This window comes from Nelusetta ayraudi, unplaced genomic scaffold (assembly GCF_046127955.1).
Source record: "Nelusetta ayraudi isolate G7.1 ecotype Tasmania unplaced genomic scaffold, CSIRO-AGI_Nayr_v1 ptg000011l, whole genome shotgun sequence".
Lineage (NCBI taxonomy): Eukaryota > Metazoa > Chordata > Actinopteri > Tetraodontiformes > Monacanthidae > Nelusetta > Nelusetta ayraudi.
In genome coordinates, this window is record NW_027466061.1 from 17,265,100 (window position 1) to 17,283,113 (window position 18,014).

At 47.0% G+C, this 18,014-nt stretch overlaps 1 protein-coding gene across 8 annotated transcripts in view; it reads right to left on the reverse strand.

Moving 5' to 3' along the window:
- The window catches only part of adgrl2b.1 (adhesion G protein-coupled receptor L2b, tandem duplicate 1), an 89,648-nt gene that overhangs the window by 13,817 nt on the left and 57,817 nt on the right, over window positions 1-18,014 (reverse strand). For 6 of the 8 annotated variants that reach the window (XM_076021510.1, XM_076021513.1, XM_076021517.1 and 3 more), the window contains exons 7-16: window positions 17,528-17,628; window positions 15,827-16,012; window positions 13,325-13,363; window positions 10,006-10,189; window positions 8,194-8,316; window positions 7,445-7,650; window positions 6,820-6,993; window positions 4,353-4,562; window positions 3,076-3,296; window positions 1,496-1,562 (exon numbers count right to left, since the gene is read on the reverse strand). In XM_076021510.1, the coding sequence (XP_075877625.1) occupies window positions 1,496-1,562; window positions 3,076-3,296; window positions 4,353-4,562; window positions 6,820-6,993; window positions 7,445-7,650; window positions 8,194-8,316; window positions 10,006-10,189; window positions 13,325-13,363; window positions 15,827-16,012; window positions 17,528-17,628 (1,511 nt within the window). The remainder of the gene's footprint in view (window positions 1-1,495; window positions 1,563-3,075; window positions 3,297-4,352; window positions 4,563-6,819; window positions 6,994-7,444; window positions 7,651-8,193; window positions 8,317-10,005; window positions 10,190-13,324; window positions 13,364-15,826; window positions 16,013-17,527; window positions 17,629-18,014) is intronic. The other 2 variants (XM_076021511.1, XM_076021514.1) reach the window with 1 other exon arrangement.

An 18,014-nucleotide genomic window follows, 5' to 3' on the forward strand; every position in this document is an offset into this window, starting at 1 on the left:
TCCATTCTCTCAGGATGTGTCTCTATAAGCACTGCGGAGCCTGCGGCCACCGAGGTTACGGAAGGATGTGTGCCTCAATTTGGCACGGCACCAAGCACAACCTTTGAAATGTGCACTGCTGTATATACCCATGGAAAAAAGAGGAAAAAAAAAAAAAGAAACCCACAACAATTCATATGCATTCTTCTTTGTTATGAAAAACCTCCAACTCCAAACCTGCGCCGGCTGACTGTGACCAATCTGCCGCGCGGAAAACACACATTACGGAGAAGGACGGGAGGGAAAAAACAAAGAGGGCGGAATGGTTTCCATGCCTTCCTCTCCGCTCGTCCAGCGTCTTTGTCTAGTTGGAACCAGGTGAGCGGGCAGTGCAGGCGGCTCGGCGGGGAGCTTAATATAAAATTACTGAAAGGCTTTTAGATCACATCTCGGAGCGGTGCCGAGTTTTTGTCTCCCAGCAGCTGGGGGAAGGAAGGTTCACATCCGCCCGAGCGGATGTGAACGCATCTCCGCCTGGAGATGCGTCTAAAAAGCGGCGAGATGACACAGATCCAATGAGACAGACAGGCAGACGGACAGTGAGAGCAAGGAGGCACTCTGCAGAAAGAGCCCAGGCACGCCGTACACGGACCCCAGCCTCGTGTCTCGCCTCCCGAGGGACCTTCTCCTTCTTCTTTTCCTTCTTTTTCTACAAAAAAAAATGGAGTCTGTGGCTCGTCTGTCCGATCCAGCGCCATAAAAACTGGAGCTGCTGACAAAGCATCTTTTTTTTGGGGGGGGGTTCCATGAATGCTTACGGCCTTACGGACAGATTTACGGGCACATTTGAGTGCAAGTCCGTATTAATACATCACTGGGGTGCTTGTCTGTTTGTTCAGGGCAAAGTGTGCCTGTGTGTGTGTGTGTGTGTGTGTGTGTGTGTGTGTGTGTGTGTTTTTTGAACACCCATTTCGCCGCATGAAATATTAAAAGGTGAAGAAGGAGAAGTCGGTGTGCCGGGATTGGCTGGGGATGTGTCATGATCCTCAGCAGGGCTATGAGCTGTGGTAATGGTTGTCTGGCCCAACCCACTCATTACTCCCACGTACGCTTCCCCTCACCACCATCACCCTTGTTTTCCCACCGAGCAAATGACCTTCACGCTGGAGACAACCCCCCCCCCCACCCACCCAACACACTTTCCCTCCCCAATTGCAGGGAAGACGAGTTTTCGGCGGACGGCGAAGGAATCAAACAGCCTTAAGTTGTTGCCACTCGCCAATTCTGATGTCAGAGGATTTCATAGCATAGTGGACGCTGATGTCCTCGTGTCAGATATAATGGGACCACTGTCCTTTCATGCAAATTGATCTGGGGAGAGGTGGCGGCGGAGGGTGGAGCGAAGCGGCGGGGCGGCTGCCTCCGAGTGAAAGAAAATCCATACACGCCTTTTCAAAGCCTACCCTTTGAAAGACGAGAGAAGCCATCGAGCGTGTGCACAGAAATTACAACTTACCACAATGATGACGGTAACGGGCCCGATAAACGTCCAGATGAAATGGTTATCAACCCTCAGCCAGCACCTACGGAAAGAAAAAAAGAAAAGAAAGAGATATCGGTGCGATTAATTCCTCACAATGCCACACAGAAGTTGTGTCACTGTGATCGGCGGCTCCGGCTGGATGATGATGACGGGCCGCCGCCGCTGCCGCCGCTGCCGCCACCACCGCCGGGGATCAGAGGCTCCCTGAGAAGAAAAGCTAACCTTGAGGGAGAGCTGGCCTCGAGCCACGAGGGGCTGCGCGCTTGCAGCCAGCAGCTCTCGGGCTCATGACTTCACAGTCTGAAAATGTCTACAAATGTGGGACGTCAGACTGTGTACTTTAGGCCCAGAACAGTCAACAGCGTGTTATGGATGGCTCGGGGACGAATCGCGCTCCTGTCTGTGTTTACCGGCGGGGGAAACGGTAGTGGAATGAAGACCGTAAAAGCAGAAAAAAATAAGGGGGTTTACTTGAACTTATAAATTTGGGGACGCTGCTGTCTTCTAAATCATAAAGCTCGCTGCTTGGGATGGAGGCCGAGCGGAGAAGCGCATAAACTCTGGAGCGACAGCACGGGCAATTATCCACATGCGAGGAATAAAAGCGCAGCGTGGCTAGCGGGCACTCTGGTTAATGTTTCTTGCGGCTTTGCTAGCCTTCCCTCAGCCGTGACAGGCTGGAAGTCTGCAAGAGGTCGCAGGTCAGCAACTCTTTGAGACATCGCTGTCATTAGCGGAGGGATGCTCGTCGCGTGGATCATTTTGGGGCAACTCAGGGGGGACTAATGCGGCCCATTTAAGAGGGATAGTTCATCCAAAATTGAAATGTCACCCATTTACGACTCACCTCCACGCTGATGGAGGCCCTGGTGACATTTTCTAATCGGCGCGGCTTACACGGAGGAAGAGAACGGTGGGCAAGGTCTCCATACTTCTCGCCGGGCGTCGTCTAAGTGTCCCGATGATGCGGCGGTCTGATTTGTCTCACAGCGTGACTTTAGCTAAAATATCGACTGTAGGCTCCAAGTCTGGAGCTGCAATCATGTGTATAGCAAGTTAAGCTGTGTTCACACTAAATCCAAGGCTGTGATGAAACCCAGTGTTTCCCATTCATTTTGAATTAGGCCCCCTGTGGCACAAGTGCGACAGTCGTGAATACAACTATAGACGACTGCAGCAGCCAATGTTGCAATAGGAAGCTTTGAAGGTAAGAAACCGCAGTGGATAGTTTGCTTGAAAAATGTGTTGCTTTTGTGATCATTGTTGGATGGGCTATTCTTCTGGCCGGCGGGAATACAACGCATGAACAATACTGAAACGTGCATTTCTTCTGCTCTTGTTATCTTATTTAACTTTTCAGAGCTTGCAGAACAGTTACAGGCGGATCAGAAAATGCCATCATAGCCTGAATGGACAAAATAGGCAAGCAGAAATTGGATGAAATTTCTGGCTTTAGATTTGTGCAAAGTTTCCCTTTACACTGTACAAACTCAAGGTGTCTGCCTTACTTGAGGAAAAAAAAACACACAGATAAAAAAAAATGACTGACTCACACTCGCTGCGTGCCGTAGCTCCTGTAGTCGATGGCTGCTGAGATGCCCACCACTAAAGCCGGGGTGAGGTACCCAGAGATGTAGTAGTATTTCCGGCGCGAGAACTCGCTCTCGAACACGTCGACCAGCATGAGGTACAGCTGCACCCCCTCCAGACACATCCAGGCGAAGGCAGCCAGGAAGCAGAAGTGCAAAATGCCAGCGATGATGGAACACACCAGCTGATGGAGGAGGAAAGTAGAGATGTTATACACACAGATCAGGTTGGTCAAGATGACTTTGCGCCTACTTAGACACTTTACAAAGTCTGAAAACTCCAAGGGTGATTCTGCTCTGATCGATATTTTTGACTTTTTCACCATCGTCCAGCACAACATATTCATTCTTGAATTTCTGTCTTTCACCAGGCAGGAGAGAAGCAGGACAAAAAAAGGAAAAAAAAACACAGGCCAAAAGCTAATAGGAAGCGTTGTCGGTCTGAGGTTAAGAGTCAAGTAAACATGTTCCGAAATCCAATGTTTTTAGTACAGATGCCTTCATTCCACTGAGCCCGTTCACAGCCTGTTTTCCCATGGAGCTGCACTGTGGCTAAAGTAACAAAGGGAGGAATTACGTAGCAAAGGGCAACAATTTTAAAGGTTATTTACTTAATTTGTTTAACACTGCTTGTTGGCGGCTTGTTTGAGCAACTACGGAATGGATGTTTGCACAAAATAAACGCCAAATATTTCCAGTGTGAGTTAATACAGGTCTGGGATCCCAGAGGAAGGAGAGAAACAGCCCTTATTATGCAGTTAAATATTCCTATAAGTGGAAATAAGATAGTTCATTTAAAATACAGAAATAAATGCAAATGCAAACATGAAGAATATGCACCACTGGACTGAAGTGTAGGTCCTCCAACTGTCCAACTAATGGGCTGAGCTGGACTACAAACGCTTGCTAGCAAGCAGCATCCGGGAGCAGCATTAATTTTCAACCAGAAGAACTGCTTCTGAAGTTTGTCAGTTTTAGAAGCTAGAAGATGTAGAAATCATGCACAGACTGGGGGCCGGGAGTCATCAATCATTAAATGATCCTTAAAAATGCACTGGGGACGTGTTTTTTTTCTCCTCCCTCCAAATGTAAAGGACCACTGCTGTCATAGAAGTTGGCAGCAGCAGCAGCAGCAGCAGCAGCAGCAAAAGCAGCTTGAGCTACACAACATTTCAGATCATATCTGCAGCTGAACCCATTCACCACAGTCGAAACCCCCATGTAGCTCAAATCCACGGTACCTTTGGCTCCGTCATGTTGATGCCCACGAGGTAAACCAGCTCGCCGATGAAGAGGTTGAGGCACAGGTTCTTGTGTATGGTGTTGCGGTCGCTTTGGAGTCCTCTGAAGAAGCAGAAGGTGAAGAGGCTGATGGCGAGGCACACCAGCGACACGGCGATGCCCATCCGCGTGATGACGGTGAGAAGGAGCTCATGCACGCTGCTGTCGCCCTGCGAGGGGGGACACACGGCGCGGGTCGACCGTCAGCTGCCACAGTCTCAGTACAAAGATGCTAAAATCTGATAAATGTGCCTATTCGAGAGCAGACTTGTTTTAAAGGGATTTCCATAATGAGGCTTAATTAAATTGTTATCGTAAGAGAAAATAATGTCTCATGTGTTTGAACCTAAAGGGAGCATCAGTGAATTTGCCCGACAACACATAAGCGCAAAAGATTGTGATGGATCAACACCGTTCTGCATGGAAGCAATAAAAGTCTAAAACTCATCTCCCACTTGCTGGAGCAGACACTCGACAGCATTCAAAAAAATCTTGTAGCTCAGGAACGAGCTGTTGAACAGTGTGAACGCTAATATGCGCACAAGCATCGATTAAGAGGCCAGAGAGGATATTTTGTCTGAAAAAATGATGTTAACGTTGCTGTTCCGAGACAAATCAGACCGTGGAGTCCTGAGGACGATCAGGTAACACCACGTGTTTGTTTGCCGATGTGATCACAATAGGCTTCAACTGTTTTGGCACTGGGTGGAATTCTTTCCCCTCTGTGAAACTCAATAATGGTTCTGCAGATTAAAAAGTCTCAGCAGAGCCTCCTTCATCATAATGATGAGTAGGAAATCTGCGAAAATGTAATTTTGGTTGAAGTATCCCTTTAATGTCTCGCTCTGTTTTGAAGCGACAGCGTGGTTGCAAAGACTTCCAAAGACGTGGGGCTGTTAGATTTATCTTCTCCATCACAATGTGAAACCGTGGTTGTTCATCTGTGTGTGTTGGTCACCTTTTGACCGAAATGCTGTTTAATCTAATATAAGGAAAGCATGGTGCGAGTCTCTGAGGCAGTAACGCAAGGATCTTTGCTTCAGACGGGAAACTCCAACTTCTGTCTGTGTAATTCAATCAGGTTATGGTTGGATCCAGCAACCTCAAGATCCAGACAGACACATGATCACATGGCTGACCTTTGTCCAAAACATCTCATTCCTTTGCCTCAGTCGATATTTGCTGTGTATTAGAAAAAATTCAATGTGACCTTGAGACGTGACTTTGCTCAGAAGAGAGTTGGCAGGCAAGTTCGAAAAAACAAATGCGTTGAGTCGCAGCTTTCACAAGACAGGAGCAACGAAAAAAAACATCTTTCATCAGAAAGTCATTATATAGCCATTACGTTGCACAGTCAACATGAACTCCACAATGACATGTTCGAGGAAACTCTTGTCTTCTGCAAGACGGTGCTCAACCACAGCGAGTGAAAACCCGATGCCGTGCCAAAATGATTCGTCTCAATGTTGTTTTGGGGCAGAATTGAAATATGGCTAGCTCTATCCCTTAACCCTATCCAATCTAACGACATTTGGCACCCAAACCCAACATTCATGGATCACATTAAGGGGCCCACGTTGTGGAACGTGACATCAGCTGAAAAAATGCCACAGAGAAGCTGAATCCATGAGATGTGACGTCCACATGTGGGTTTCTTGGTTTGTGGGAGGTCAAAATCTTAAAAGGCATTAAATCTAAAGCGGAGCGCGTTTCGTGGAAGTCTGGCAGGCAAAACGAAAACGGCGGGTCTCGACCGTGCAGAGCATCGCTCTCGGGCAAAGTGGCCTGAAAGCGAGCGAGGAACCCCCGCCTCCTGCCATACACTATGTGTGAGGTGACGGACTTAGGGGGGTTGAGGTGGCCGTGCAGGGGATCGGTGTGAGGCCGAGCAGAGCCTCAGGTCTCGAGTTTCAAGCTGCGGTTAAGGTTGGGGTTAGAACAGATGACGGGGACAGAGTTCATGAGTTGGGACTTATTATTAAACAAACCACAAACTTATACTCCACATTTATAACCGGCAAGGTCCCTGCACCACATGCCATTTATCATGTAATTGAATTGTAATTGCGCTAGGCGACCAGACGGGTCCCGACACCACTTCAAGAGAGGTGGAAAAACGCAGGTTCCAGGCTGCCCGCCTTTCCCATGATTCCATCGGAGACGGCGGCGCTAAGGAATATTAGACACGGACCGCAGGTAAAATATAATTACTTCTGATAATGGCGCGACTTCTCGCAATCCTGATGCACAATCTCGCTCTTTCAAAGTGACAGGGCGCTCCGCTCCCTCCGCCTGCCTCACCTTCTCCTGCGGCAGTAATCTGATTATCTCCGCTCTTGTTCGTGCCGCATGTGCACAAATCTATCGGCGAGACGGAAGAGCGACTAACCGAGACATGTAGGTGGGTGGGTGGGGGGGTGCACTTACCACGTTTCCCTTGTGAGCCATGAGGATGGCAAAGTTGGTCAGGTGACTGCAGGAGCAAGTGGTGTGGCTCTTGTTGGTGTCCAGCAACTTGCAGCCCTGAGTGGACCAGTATCCCATCATGCTGCGCTCCGAGTAATTCCAGAAGGAACAGTTGGGATTGTAGTAATGCTCCTTCTGCAGGACACCGAGGTGGCGAGGTGGGGAGAAGAAGCGGCCAATTGAACATGCATGAGCGCGCGCTGCAATATGCATGATCGTACACAAACACATCCTGTATATTTAATATCAGTTACTGCAGGAAATGGGCCGTCTGCAGCGGCCGTGTGGAGGTTGTCAAAAAACTGTGAAATGTATGTGGGGAAGAAATGGTGTGGTGAAGAAATAAATGCAGAGAATGTGACACAAAGGCAGCCAGGCTTGCTCTTAGTCCACTTAACAAGCGTCTAAGCACCAGATACTGTGCGACAAGTGCAAGAAAGACATTCTCCCTTTGCTTCAACCCTTTTCCTGCGATATATTAAAGTGCTGCATTCGGCCTTGACGGCAAAAGCCTGCACGGCCTCTTAGCATTTTAACAGCCTTTGCGCGCAGCTCTGTCTGAAGGCGTCTCAGGAGGAGGGCTTACATCCAGGTGCTCCAGCGTGAAGATCACAGGGTCGGCCACGAACACACGGCTGGACTCCTTGGTTATGGAAGCAGACAGGATGTGGGAGTTGACGGTGAGCGAGAGGTTGTGTTTGTTCAGGTCCCCCATTCCCCTCAGCGTGGCGTTCTCCGTGCTGAGGAACTGACCCAGGTGTTTGTAGAGCACGAACACCAGCTTTGCCACACCTGCGGTCAGGATTAGAAAAATCACTAAATGCACAGCAGGGGGTGGAGGGCTTGGGGGGGGGGGGGGGGGGTCAACCATTTAGATAATTGATGTGCAGTGAATGTCTAGAACTCAAAAACCAACACACTGCGTTCATGGGTGAGCATGCACTCTATTGTGTCCCAAGAGTTAGGCTAAAAGCAACAAAAAAAGGGGAAAAAGCAAACATCTCCAGACTATAACCTCTACCGCTGTGTCTTGTTTAGTCTCTAAAATCAAGGAGGAAAAAAAAACAGGAACTCATTTTTTTTTTTTGCAGGTCCAGTGTTTCATGTTGTGCGTTACTTTTGTTTCTTAATACAGCATCCTAATTTGTGACATGTATAACAGGTTTTTTTGTCGACTCATTAAATTGATTAACCATTAAGTTAAATGAAGCTAATTACCAGAAGTGGTATTGATTGTCTCAATTTAAGTTGTTGTTTTTTAAATAAAGCACTCAAGCCTCCCTTCTTTCATTGACATAGACATAAATAGTCCACCACACAGCACGTTCTTCTCACCGTTCTTGCTGTTCACTTTGACTGTGTTGGAGGAGAGCTGAAGAGTAGCCCCGCCCTTGCTTGTCTGAGGGAACTTGAAGTCCTGAACTTGGCCATCGGTGCTTAACACATAGACGTCCAAAACTGAGAGAGAGAGAGAGAGGGTGAGAGAGGGAGAGAGAGAGAGAGAGAGAGAGCGAGAGAGAGCGAGAGAGAGCGAGAGAGAGAGATGAAAGTGAGATGAAAGTGAGATGTTTTTTTTCCATCAATGTTGACTACGGTGCCAGTGCAACAGGCTTGCATGAGTAATTATCCTTCCATAAAACACAAACAGACATCCAAAAACAGTGTATTTAGCCCTCTGTTTGCAGCATGGTTTTCTGGAACCTGAGCGGAGCAGAGTGGGAACTGACTTATTTTCTTCGTCTTGGTTTCTAAAGAGGCAAAACACTGACGGAGACTATTGCCTTTAAATACACTTTCACGTAATAGATATAAATGGGCTATTATTATTGATGGATGAAATAGAGCTTCATTGTGTGAAGATCGCATACGCAAGACTATTCGAGAGTTTCTTAAGTCAATTTCTTTAAAAGAGAAAGAAAACACACACACACACACACACTTATATATCACTAAGCTATTGTAAAAGCCTCTGAGGTGAGAGGAATGGGGAAAACATACAACAACAAGGACAGCGACAGAGGATGAGCAAACGCAAAGCATGCGGCCAACCGCAGCGTGAATGTCAAATATTCATAGCATCAAAAATATCATTGAGGTTTTACTCCTTTTTTATCCCCCGTCCCTGTGGGTTCAGATAACTCCGGGCATGGAAAGAGCAAATCTCTGAAAATCCTCCAAATTCCTGCAGCCCCTCTCCCCCGGTATGTCAGCTGCCGGGTGGTGCTCCCTTTGATGTGTGAAATGACTGAAGAGGTCAGGAGAACGCACGTATGGGTGAAAACGGCCTCACTTCCTCAGATAGATGGCTTCTGACAGACAGAGATGAGGAATTGTTCTCTGGTTGATCGATCCCCCCCATCTAGTGTTCAATGCCTCCATTGCCCCACCAGCCTCCCTTCCCCCACCTTCCCCCATCAACTGCACACGTCACGCTCTTGATCTACGCCTTTAAGAGCTATTTGGGCTTCGGCAAAGTGCTAATTAGCAGCAACGACCCCTTCCTGCGTTTTTCTCACCTCTTGGTGGGAGGTCAGGTAAACCGAGCAACAGCTCAATTCCGAGCAAAGATTTTAAAAAATGTGCAAAAATGCAGCAATTAAACAGCTGATGTACTGAGTATTGGGCGCAGCGCACTAATCACAGCCAGGGCGACTAGTCCTTATCAGCTTAACTTGCAAGCACTTAATGGAAAAGGCTCGGGAAGAGCAGACGGAGAGCCGTGAGAATGGAACAATGCCATCCAATTGCCTCCTTTTGTTTCCCCCCTGAGGTCCAGACAGTCCATCTTGCGGTGCGCACTGAATGAGGTGATTTTACGATGCAAGAAAAAGATTAAAAATCGGCGAGGTATGAGACAAAAGGGCTGAGCCGGGAGACCATAACCATAGCAACAGCGGTCGAAATATGACAGATGAGAGCACAAAGGTGACCTTAATGAATGAGATCATCTTGCTAATAAAGTGCATGAGGGGATTATTATTTTTTCCTGACGTCAGACAAATGTTTTTTTTTTAATAAATAAAAATAATTTTGGCAAGATGGGAGAGAAAGCAGAGAATAAAAACAGCTTTCCTCATGATCAAAAGAGGCTGACTGACTGTGTATGCAGAGTTTCATGTGTCACACGCAAGCAGAAAAGGAACTTACTGATGTTCTCCGCAGGCACTTTGACAATCGCCGGCTCGATCAAGTTCTCGGCAAGGACAAACGCTCCTTCCTCCAGTGTATCCAGTAGCATTGTGGCGGCGTGACTTTGTTCTGTGGAATTCATGTCTTTCCAGGATTTCAGAGCTTCGGGCCTCAGGAGGTTGTCAACAGTGTCCACAATCGCCTGTATCCACAGAGACAAGTGAAATGTCAGCTCGCTGTTTGGGCCCGTCGTAACGTCAGCTTAATAATGATGAGCGGGGTCTGGGCGAAAAATGATAAAAAAAATAAAATAAAAAGGGCATGCACAGCCAACAGTCAAAGCAGTGAAATAACACGATCCAGAAGTCTGGAGAGTTCAACGGGGATGATGGCTAAAATAATAATGACAATTAAAAATGTATTTATTGCATTCATTTAGTATTCCGTTTACAAAATATAGGCCTTAAGTGCTGGTGCAATTTCTTTATTGAATAATGTAAAAATGCTGGAGGGGAAAAGGAAATCTAAAGCAAAAGTTCTTCTTTTTTTCCCACCCTTGCAGAGTAAAGCTGCATCTCCAAACCCTGATTTTCAACCAGCTACCCTCCAAAGATCAAGTGCAATTATCATGAACAATAGTCTCCCTCTCCCCAACAGGATGCAGCCATAATGTTCCTGACTACTATTCTCCTGGAGGGGAAAACTGGCATTACCATGTAATCCATATCCAAGGAAGCCGACTGAGTCAGGACAGAGGGGGCAAAAAAAAAATTGTGGGGCTGTTTTCAGTTGTGATCCTTTCATTTCCTGCTTTCTGATAAGCAGTAAGTAAGCAAAACATTCCAGAAAACCCACACAAGTATCGTGTGTTGATCAAACAAGGGTTGCCTTTGACCCCGGAATGGTGAGTTCCTGACCCCTGTCTGACCCAATCAACCGCAGCGGGTCTTAGCTGCAGAAAAACCAGGAACTGAGAATCCGGCGGAGGGCTCGCCATGATAAATCAGAGTGACACTTTAACCATAGGTGCCATTAACTGGAGCGAGGCCCGCCGCAATAATAGTGATTAACCACAACAAGCCCTTGCTCACTGTGCCAATTAGTCACAGCTGTGATTATCCAAAACACTAATTGACCACAGACGGGATTATCGGTTTGTCTGGAATAACAAAAACTAAGGAGCAACGGCAAAGTCTGTCTTCGGTGTGTGATTAACCACAAGGTCTAACCAGCGAGCTCGCGCTCTAAACGCAGACACGGAGGCTGGACGCTGGGCTCCCTGGTTGTCTTTACACGTTACGCTGGCGTGTGGAAATCTATCAACGAGGCCCTGACCTTGCAGGGCGACTAGACACTCGTGAGGGATGACTACGACGGGAACTAAGTGTATGTGCGTTCAACGGGGAGAGGTGGTAGGGGAGAATGTGGCCATTACAGGGTCAGAGCCATTACAAGCAGACAGACACTTAATAGTCTTTCCCCCCGGTGAGCCATCTCAAAGGACCCATGAAATCTGAAAGGGGCAGAAAAAAGTCGACTGTCTCTAATTTGTACGGCACAGGAAGGATCTGTGCTCTGATTGAATCGTCTTTAATTCTTGCTTGGGTGGAGGTCACTTTACAAATCACAGGGGGCGCTAGCGGCGGAAAGGGTCCACAGCTCGTTATGGAGGGTGAAAAGAATTGTATGGGGGAAGAGAGCTTGGAGAGCGCTCACAAAAACGTTTGACCTCTAAGTGTTAGCGCGCAGAAGAGACTGTGATTAAAGAACAAGCTAAGATTCACGCTCCGGGCCCGTTGCACCAAATGTCGACAGTCTGCCAGCCAGCTTTGCCATCAATCCTCATCAGTTTGAGATTCCAGCCGGAGACCTGCTGGGACGTTGGCAACACCAGCGCAGAACGCACATCGGTGTGGGGTAAAAGCTGAACAGTTAACTGTTCACTCACCACTCAGTGTTTGAATTGGAGCTGTTTAATTAGTCATAGTCGCAGTGCTGTGGATCCTCTGCCGGAAGACTGTATGACGTGTTCACACAACCAGCAAGTTGTTCTTGGCTGGTAGTGCGAAAAAGCTAATCATGTGTCATTATTCATTTCAAGTGTCTGATCGTTTTGAACGAAGTGCTAAAATAACTGCTAATAACAACAAAATGTTTACCATTTGCTATTTTAGAGAAGCGTCTTAGCAAACCAGTATATTCTCACAAAACTTGACGGATAACGCAGAGTGACGTCCAATGTAAAATTGTAGGTTTTGAAAGCCATCACCGCATTAAAATATTCTCATGTCCTCAAGTTGTTCGAGAACATCTTCAATCTTCATAAAAGGTACCGGTCCTTGGAAAGACCTTTACAGAATCCAGATAAATCTGACACAAAGAAAAGTAGCATAGCATTGCACTGGATCAGTTGGTGGCTAATTACTGGCTAATAAAACTCAGCTGAAGCACATAGAGGAAACAAACAATCATACAAACATAAAAAAATGATGTCAATCCAGCTACCATGACTTGCCATTCACCAAGACATAGACACCTAGCGTAACGTCGCTGCTTACAGGACTGAAATAATATTCTGAATCAGCCAGAGGAAAATCTAAAAAAAAAAAGAACGACCCACATTACAGGTGGCCTTCTTTAGCCATGAAGTTGGTAGCAGAACTTACACATGAATTCTGCAAGAGCACAGGAAGAATGTTAATAATCAGGCTGGTACATGGAATAAAACATAATTGAAAAAGGGCAGTCCTTATTATTATTACCATCATTGTTGTTATTGATTTTTTTTTTTATTACTGTCATCCATTTGAAATGTGGACGAGAAAGACTGGAAACTGTGCGGTGTGGGCAAGCAAAAACTGAGCCCGCTGCCTTTGATCACACTCCTGGCTGACAGCGAGGTGCAATTATGACCGTGGGAAGGCAATTATTCACACGACGTATGAAAAGCCAACATGAGATGAGGGTGGGAGAGACGGAGAGGGGGAGAAGAGAAGGTAGCGTCTGAGGGAGTGGGAGGGGGGCTCACAAATTGAAAGAAAGATGTACAAGTGATAGAGCACGGGAGGAGGAGGGGCAGGATAAAGGCACGGTGATATTGACAGCGGAATCCTCAAATGGACGGGAGGGAGGAGAGATAAGAGACAGAGGAAGTGGCTGTATCTTGTGCAAAGCAGGTCACCTGGCACACAACTGAAACCGAGACAATCAGGGACGGACAGACAGGCAGGCAGACAGACGGAGGGACGGCGCTGCATGCTGCTGGTGGCGAGGCGTTCAGGTGTAAAACGGGGAAGGAGGAACAAAAAAACATGGAAAGCCTACAGTGGTATTATACCTTCATGTATGCTCTGCATGTCTTCTCTCTTTTTTGAAGCTTTTCCACACAACAAGAGGATCAAGCACAGATCGTAAGAAGAAGGAAACACACACACACACACACACACACACAGGAAGCATTAGAATCATACCACTTACCAAAAAATGAACATTTTTTTTTTTTTAGAAAGCAGGGATTGCAACCTTTAAAGCAACGCCTTTTGAAAAGCTACTCTTTTTTCTTCTCTTTCGCGACGCAGCTTGAGTTCAAGTTATGAATATGGAGCGCGTAGTAGTGAGGGGAGGAGGAGGAGGAGGGTGAGGAAGGAGGAGAAGAAGATGAAAAATGCAGGGAAGTATGGAGGAAAAATGCTGAGACTGGATTCTGACGCGTCCCCTTTAGTGGCGTTAAAAAAAAAAAAAAAAAAAAAAAAACAGCGAGAGGATAAACAGTGTTGGGAGAGGGTCGTTTGTGTTTCACGGCGCGGCGGGAACGATGCAGCAGCGGCGGCAGCACTTTGTCGGTCCCCTGGCATTAAATAGCTCCTCTTCCTCTCCTCCTAATCGAGTCGAAATGAAGGAAATGACAGCGTGGCTCTGCCGCAGAATCAGGAAAAACAAAGACTTTAACGTTACAACCTACACACTATAAATAATTTGTGGCCAAGCGTCGTGCAAAACTATCAGGACGATGTCACTGTTTATTTCTCTTTCCCCCCGCTGTTAAAGTCCAGTTCCTTCAAAGCAAACCGCGTTAACGTCGCTGTTTGCTTTCCAAGCGTTCGCTGCGTCCGTTTCGGATGTCGGGACACGTTTCACTGCAAGTAAACACTCGCGGTTCTTTATGTATTTGTATACGGCGAGGAAAAAAAAAGAAACAACCTGCCACTTGCTAGGAGTGCTTGCAAGCTTTAAATAGGAAACCACAGCGAGCAACACTGTCGCATTAGTGATGGTGTTTCCACCAGAAGTGAAACGTTCTGCGTCGGCTTCACTTGGATGAGACGATGACGACTGATTTTTGATTGATTCACTTTCAACGGCAACAACATTTCTAACAGTGGAAAAAAGCCCATTTACTGGCCACGTACTTTAAGGACACCGAGCGTCTCCTCTCTGTATGAGCAGTTTCATCTGTGCTCATGAAGAGCTCACATTAAAATCAGATGCTTAACTAAAAAAAACCCCATCTCTGTCAAGTGAGAGCGGGATTACACGGATTGTTTAGACCACGTTTAACAAGCGCGACTAAGCTAGCGAGCGTTGTTAGCGAGAGGGATTCCACAAGTCAAATAATTCTTGTAATTGTGTCTCGCCGAGATGGAAGGAGACGCTCGCCGCCAGCCGCCGGCGCTGTTCGGCTCCCCTCATCCTGACGTGCCGTCAGCCAATCAGCCGCTGACGGGGACCCGCCGGAACCCGCCTTCACAAACGCGTAACGGCCCGGCGTCGCTTTGGCGCCGAAGCGACCTTGTTTACGGAGCGCCTGCTGCCGGCGCCGTCAGAATAACAATGGGACTTCATGTCACTCGTCTCTCGGTGGGACTGCCAGCTGCCGGGGGGCGAAGCCAGGACTCTCTCGGTCGGTCGGCTCTGGGAAGAGTTTCACACTCTTGCCAGCGCTGGGAGTTATCCTGCGTGTTGGAGCGAGGGCTCATCGCCCGTTTGCTTCTTTCAAGGTGGTAGTGCAGGGCGAACCCGTGTTTCCACAGCCGGTAATTACCAGGAAGCTGAGGAGCACATGTGTCAAACTCTGGCCCGCGGGCCAAATTTGAACCGTCGTGTCATTATATTTGGCCCGCGAGGCAACGCAAAATCACTACTCGAGCTTCCCGCCAGTATTATACAGCACATGTACCGCTAATAATACACATTCCAGAATGCTTTGCTCAATGAGGACAGGACGTTCATTGAAGGATATTATTTTTTACTTAATTGTAAAAATTATTTTAATTTTAAATGTATTATTAGCCCACAGAAAGAGGTTACTCTTGAAATTTAAATCAGAAGGCTGCAAATAAAAAAAAAACAGGCATACAATTTTTATTTCCATTGTTTTAATTTAAAATTAAATTTTGGATATGTGCAATACGAAATTATTTATTGTATATTGTTAAGCTTTGGTTGTCCTATAGTCAGTGTTAAAGCAAAAATTTGCTTGGGTCCACATAAAAAGGTTCAATGTTGTTACTATATCTGGAGGGAGATTTTTTTCAATAAATATACAATGTTGGCCCGCCACTTTGTCCAAATTTGCGATTTTGGCCCACTGCGTATTAGAGGTTGTCGCCCCTGCTGTGGAAGGATGAGCGTCTCTCCCTCAGGGCTAGACCTGCATCGCCAGCACCCCCACTACTCCCCTCACCCCCCATCACCTTCACCTTAAGAGAGACCGCGTGTGTCCGTGAATGTGTGCCGCGTGTCGGCCAGCGTCTGTCGGGGTCGCTGCGAGTCCTCCTAATGAATATCCTGAGTCATGCTGACACAGTGTTGGGGGCGACGAGCGCTCCCCGCACAGTACCTTGTTGAAGCTGCGTCCAGCTGAGTCCTTCTCGCTGGGTCGGAGCTCCTGCAGCTGAGCATCCAGGATGTCCACAAGTTGCTCCATGAGGCGCACCGACGAGCTCACGTCTCCGGCGAACACGGGGCCCTGTGTGTGGCGTGCCAGCTCATTGGCTAAATTAGCTGCGTTCTCGCCACTTCGGATCTAAAAACAGCAGCGAGGGAGAAAGTCAGCGGGGCATTAAAACGGCAGAGGCGCCACATGGTCCTGACCGGGGCTGCAAGTGCAAATACATCCTCAGCGCTTTATGGTCTTATATGCAGATCTTTCTTTGTTATCCTGATTATGAATTACGCCAAAACCCCAGAAAAGTCAGTTTCAGCTTCTGGCTGAGAACCCCATCATATTTAGAAGGAGATAAAAACAATACTGCACCAGATGACAGAACAATGGGTGGCTAGCACTGCCCTTTGTGATATCATAAAGGGCTGTCTCCCACAACCGTGTGTTTAAGTACAGGAAAAAAACTGACCTTTTATAATCTCAGAGGCATCCACACATATTGTTATATATTATAACATACAGTATATGAACTCCGATGAGTCTTAGTAACATTTTGTCATTGAGGCAAATTGGGGGCAGAAAATGTTGCACAATATGGGACCTTCATTCAGCTTGATCTTAATGAAAAAAAATGCTGAACTTACTGGAAGCAAAACACAGATTAAGTGCCGGTTGCAAATAGAGTCTTTCAAAATAGGAGATGAAAGGAAAAAAAAAAACCCTCTTTAACATATGTGCTACACCTCATTATTCATTCATGCGACGCTTCTGTCGCAGCAGAGGCACACACGGCCAACGAGCCTTTCCATTTGCCGCTAAGAGGAAACAAAGAAGCGAATGCAGGCATTAATTAAGACGCAACCTTGCAGTTCCACTTCAATAACAGAAAGCTCAGACAGCCCGTGTCTTGTGCAGGCAATGAGTACCAGAGTCAAAGAGAGCAAGAGAGAACAGAAAAGACACGGTAACTCCACTCAACCTTCAAGGTGCACTTCTTCAGAAGAATGAGGAATGCGTGGGAACCGAGATGTGAGCGTTATATACATACAGTACATTTCACGGTGTTTCGGTCATAATTTATCCATCTTAGAAAAATATTTGAACATTCCCGGAAACTCAAGATGGAACGTGGACAAAGTCGGCTTTTTTCCGCTGCTGTTAAAACAGTCACACTCCGTTAATGTGAACCACGCGGGACCAACAGCAAAGAGCTGCAGTTTTCCACTCTGTGAGAAAACTGTTGCTGTTTTTTTTAATCATTTCCAACAGCCATAGCCAGAACCTGTGAAAAATCACTGATAAACATGTTGTGTACTTTTGTGTTGTCCTTGTGTTGCACTCGGTTCAGGATACTCTCACTGTCACTGGAGACTCGTCATTAATTTGTGCCTGCTCAACTGCTAAACATCAAAGTGGACGCAAAAGCAGACGTGCACCCTTGATGTTGCAGGCGGCACGCTGCTTCCTGCTTTGGCTCAGTTTGACAAAAGTGATCATGAACCCGCCGCCAATTCTCTGCCGAAGTTCAAACAAATTGAAAGAGCCAACAGATCCCCCCGCAAAAAAGCTTCCTGTTTGTTCAGTTTTAGCGGTGAAGCAAGTTTGTTTTTGTCATTCCTCTGCCTTTTTTTTTCATGCCTTTTTTTTTTTCCTTACCTTTTGTGCCACTTGAGTCACCCAGTGGGAGGTGCAGTTGCTAAGGTCCGGGCCCTTGGAGCACCAGGTCCCCGCCACCGTGCAGAGGAAGGAGGCCACACCTGCAGCGACACAGAATAATAAACCCAGCGGTCGAAGGGAGAGAGGAAGGAGGCTTGCTCAAATATAGCTTCTCCTGCTGATCCTTCGTTCACACTCATTCTCCAGAGAAAGAAACAACCTAGTGCAGCAGCAGCAGCAGCAGCAACAGTGGAAACTGCTTCTTGTATTTGGCTTTCTCCATGACAAAAAAAAAAAGGAATTGCAGAGGGGAAAACTCAAACACCTTCCAGCACAGCTAAGAAAGATTCCAAAACAATAGGGTTTGGTTTGGCTGGTTTTCCCCCATGGAGACACTCTCGTTCGTTTTTTACCCTGCAACTATAATTGCTTGTGAGGGATTAATGTGTGAGTGTAATAAACCGAGCTAGTATCAGCACAGACTCCC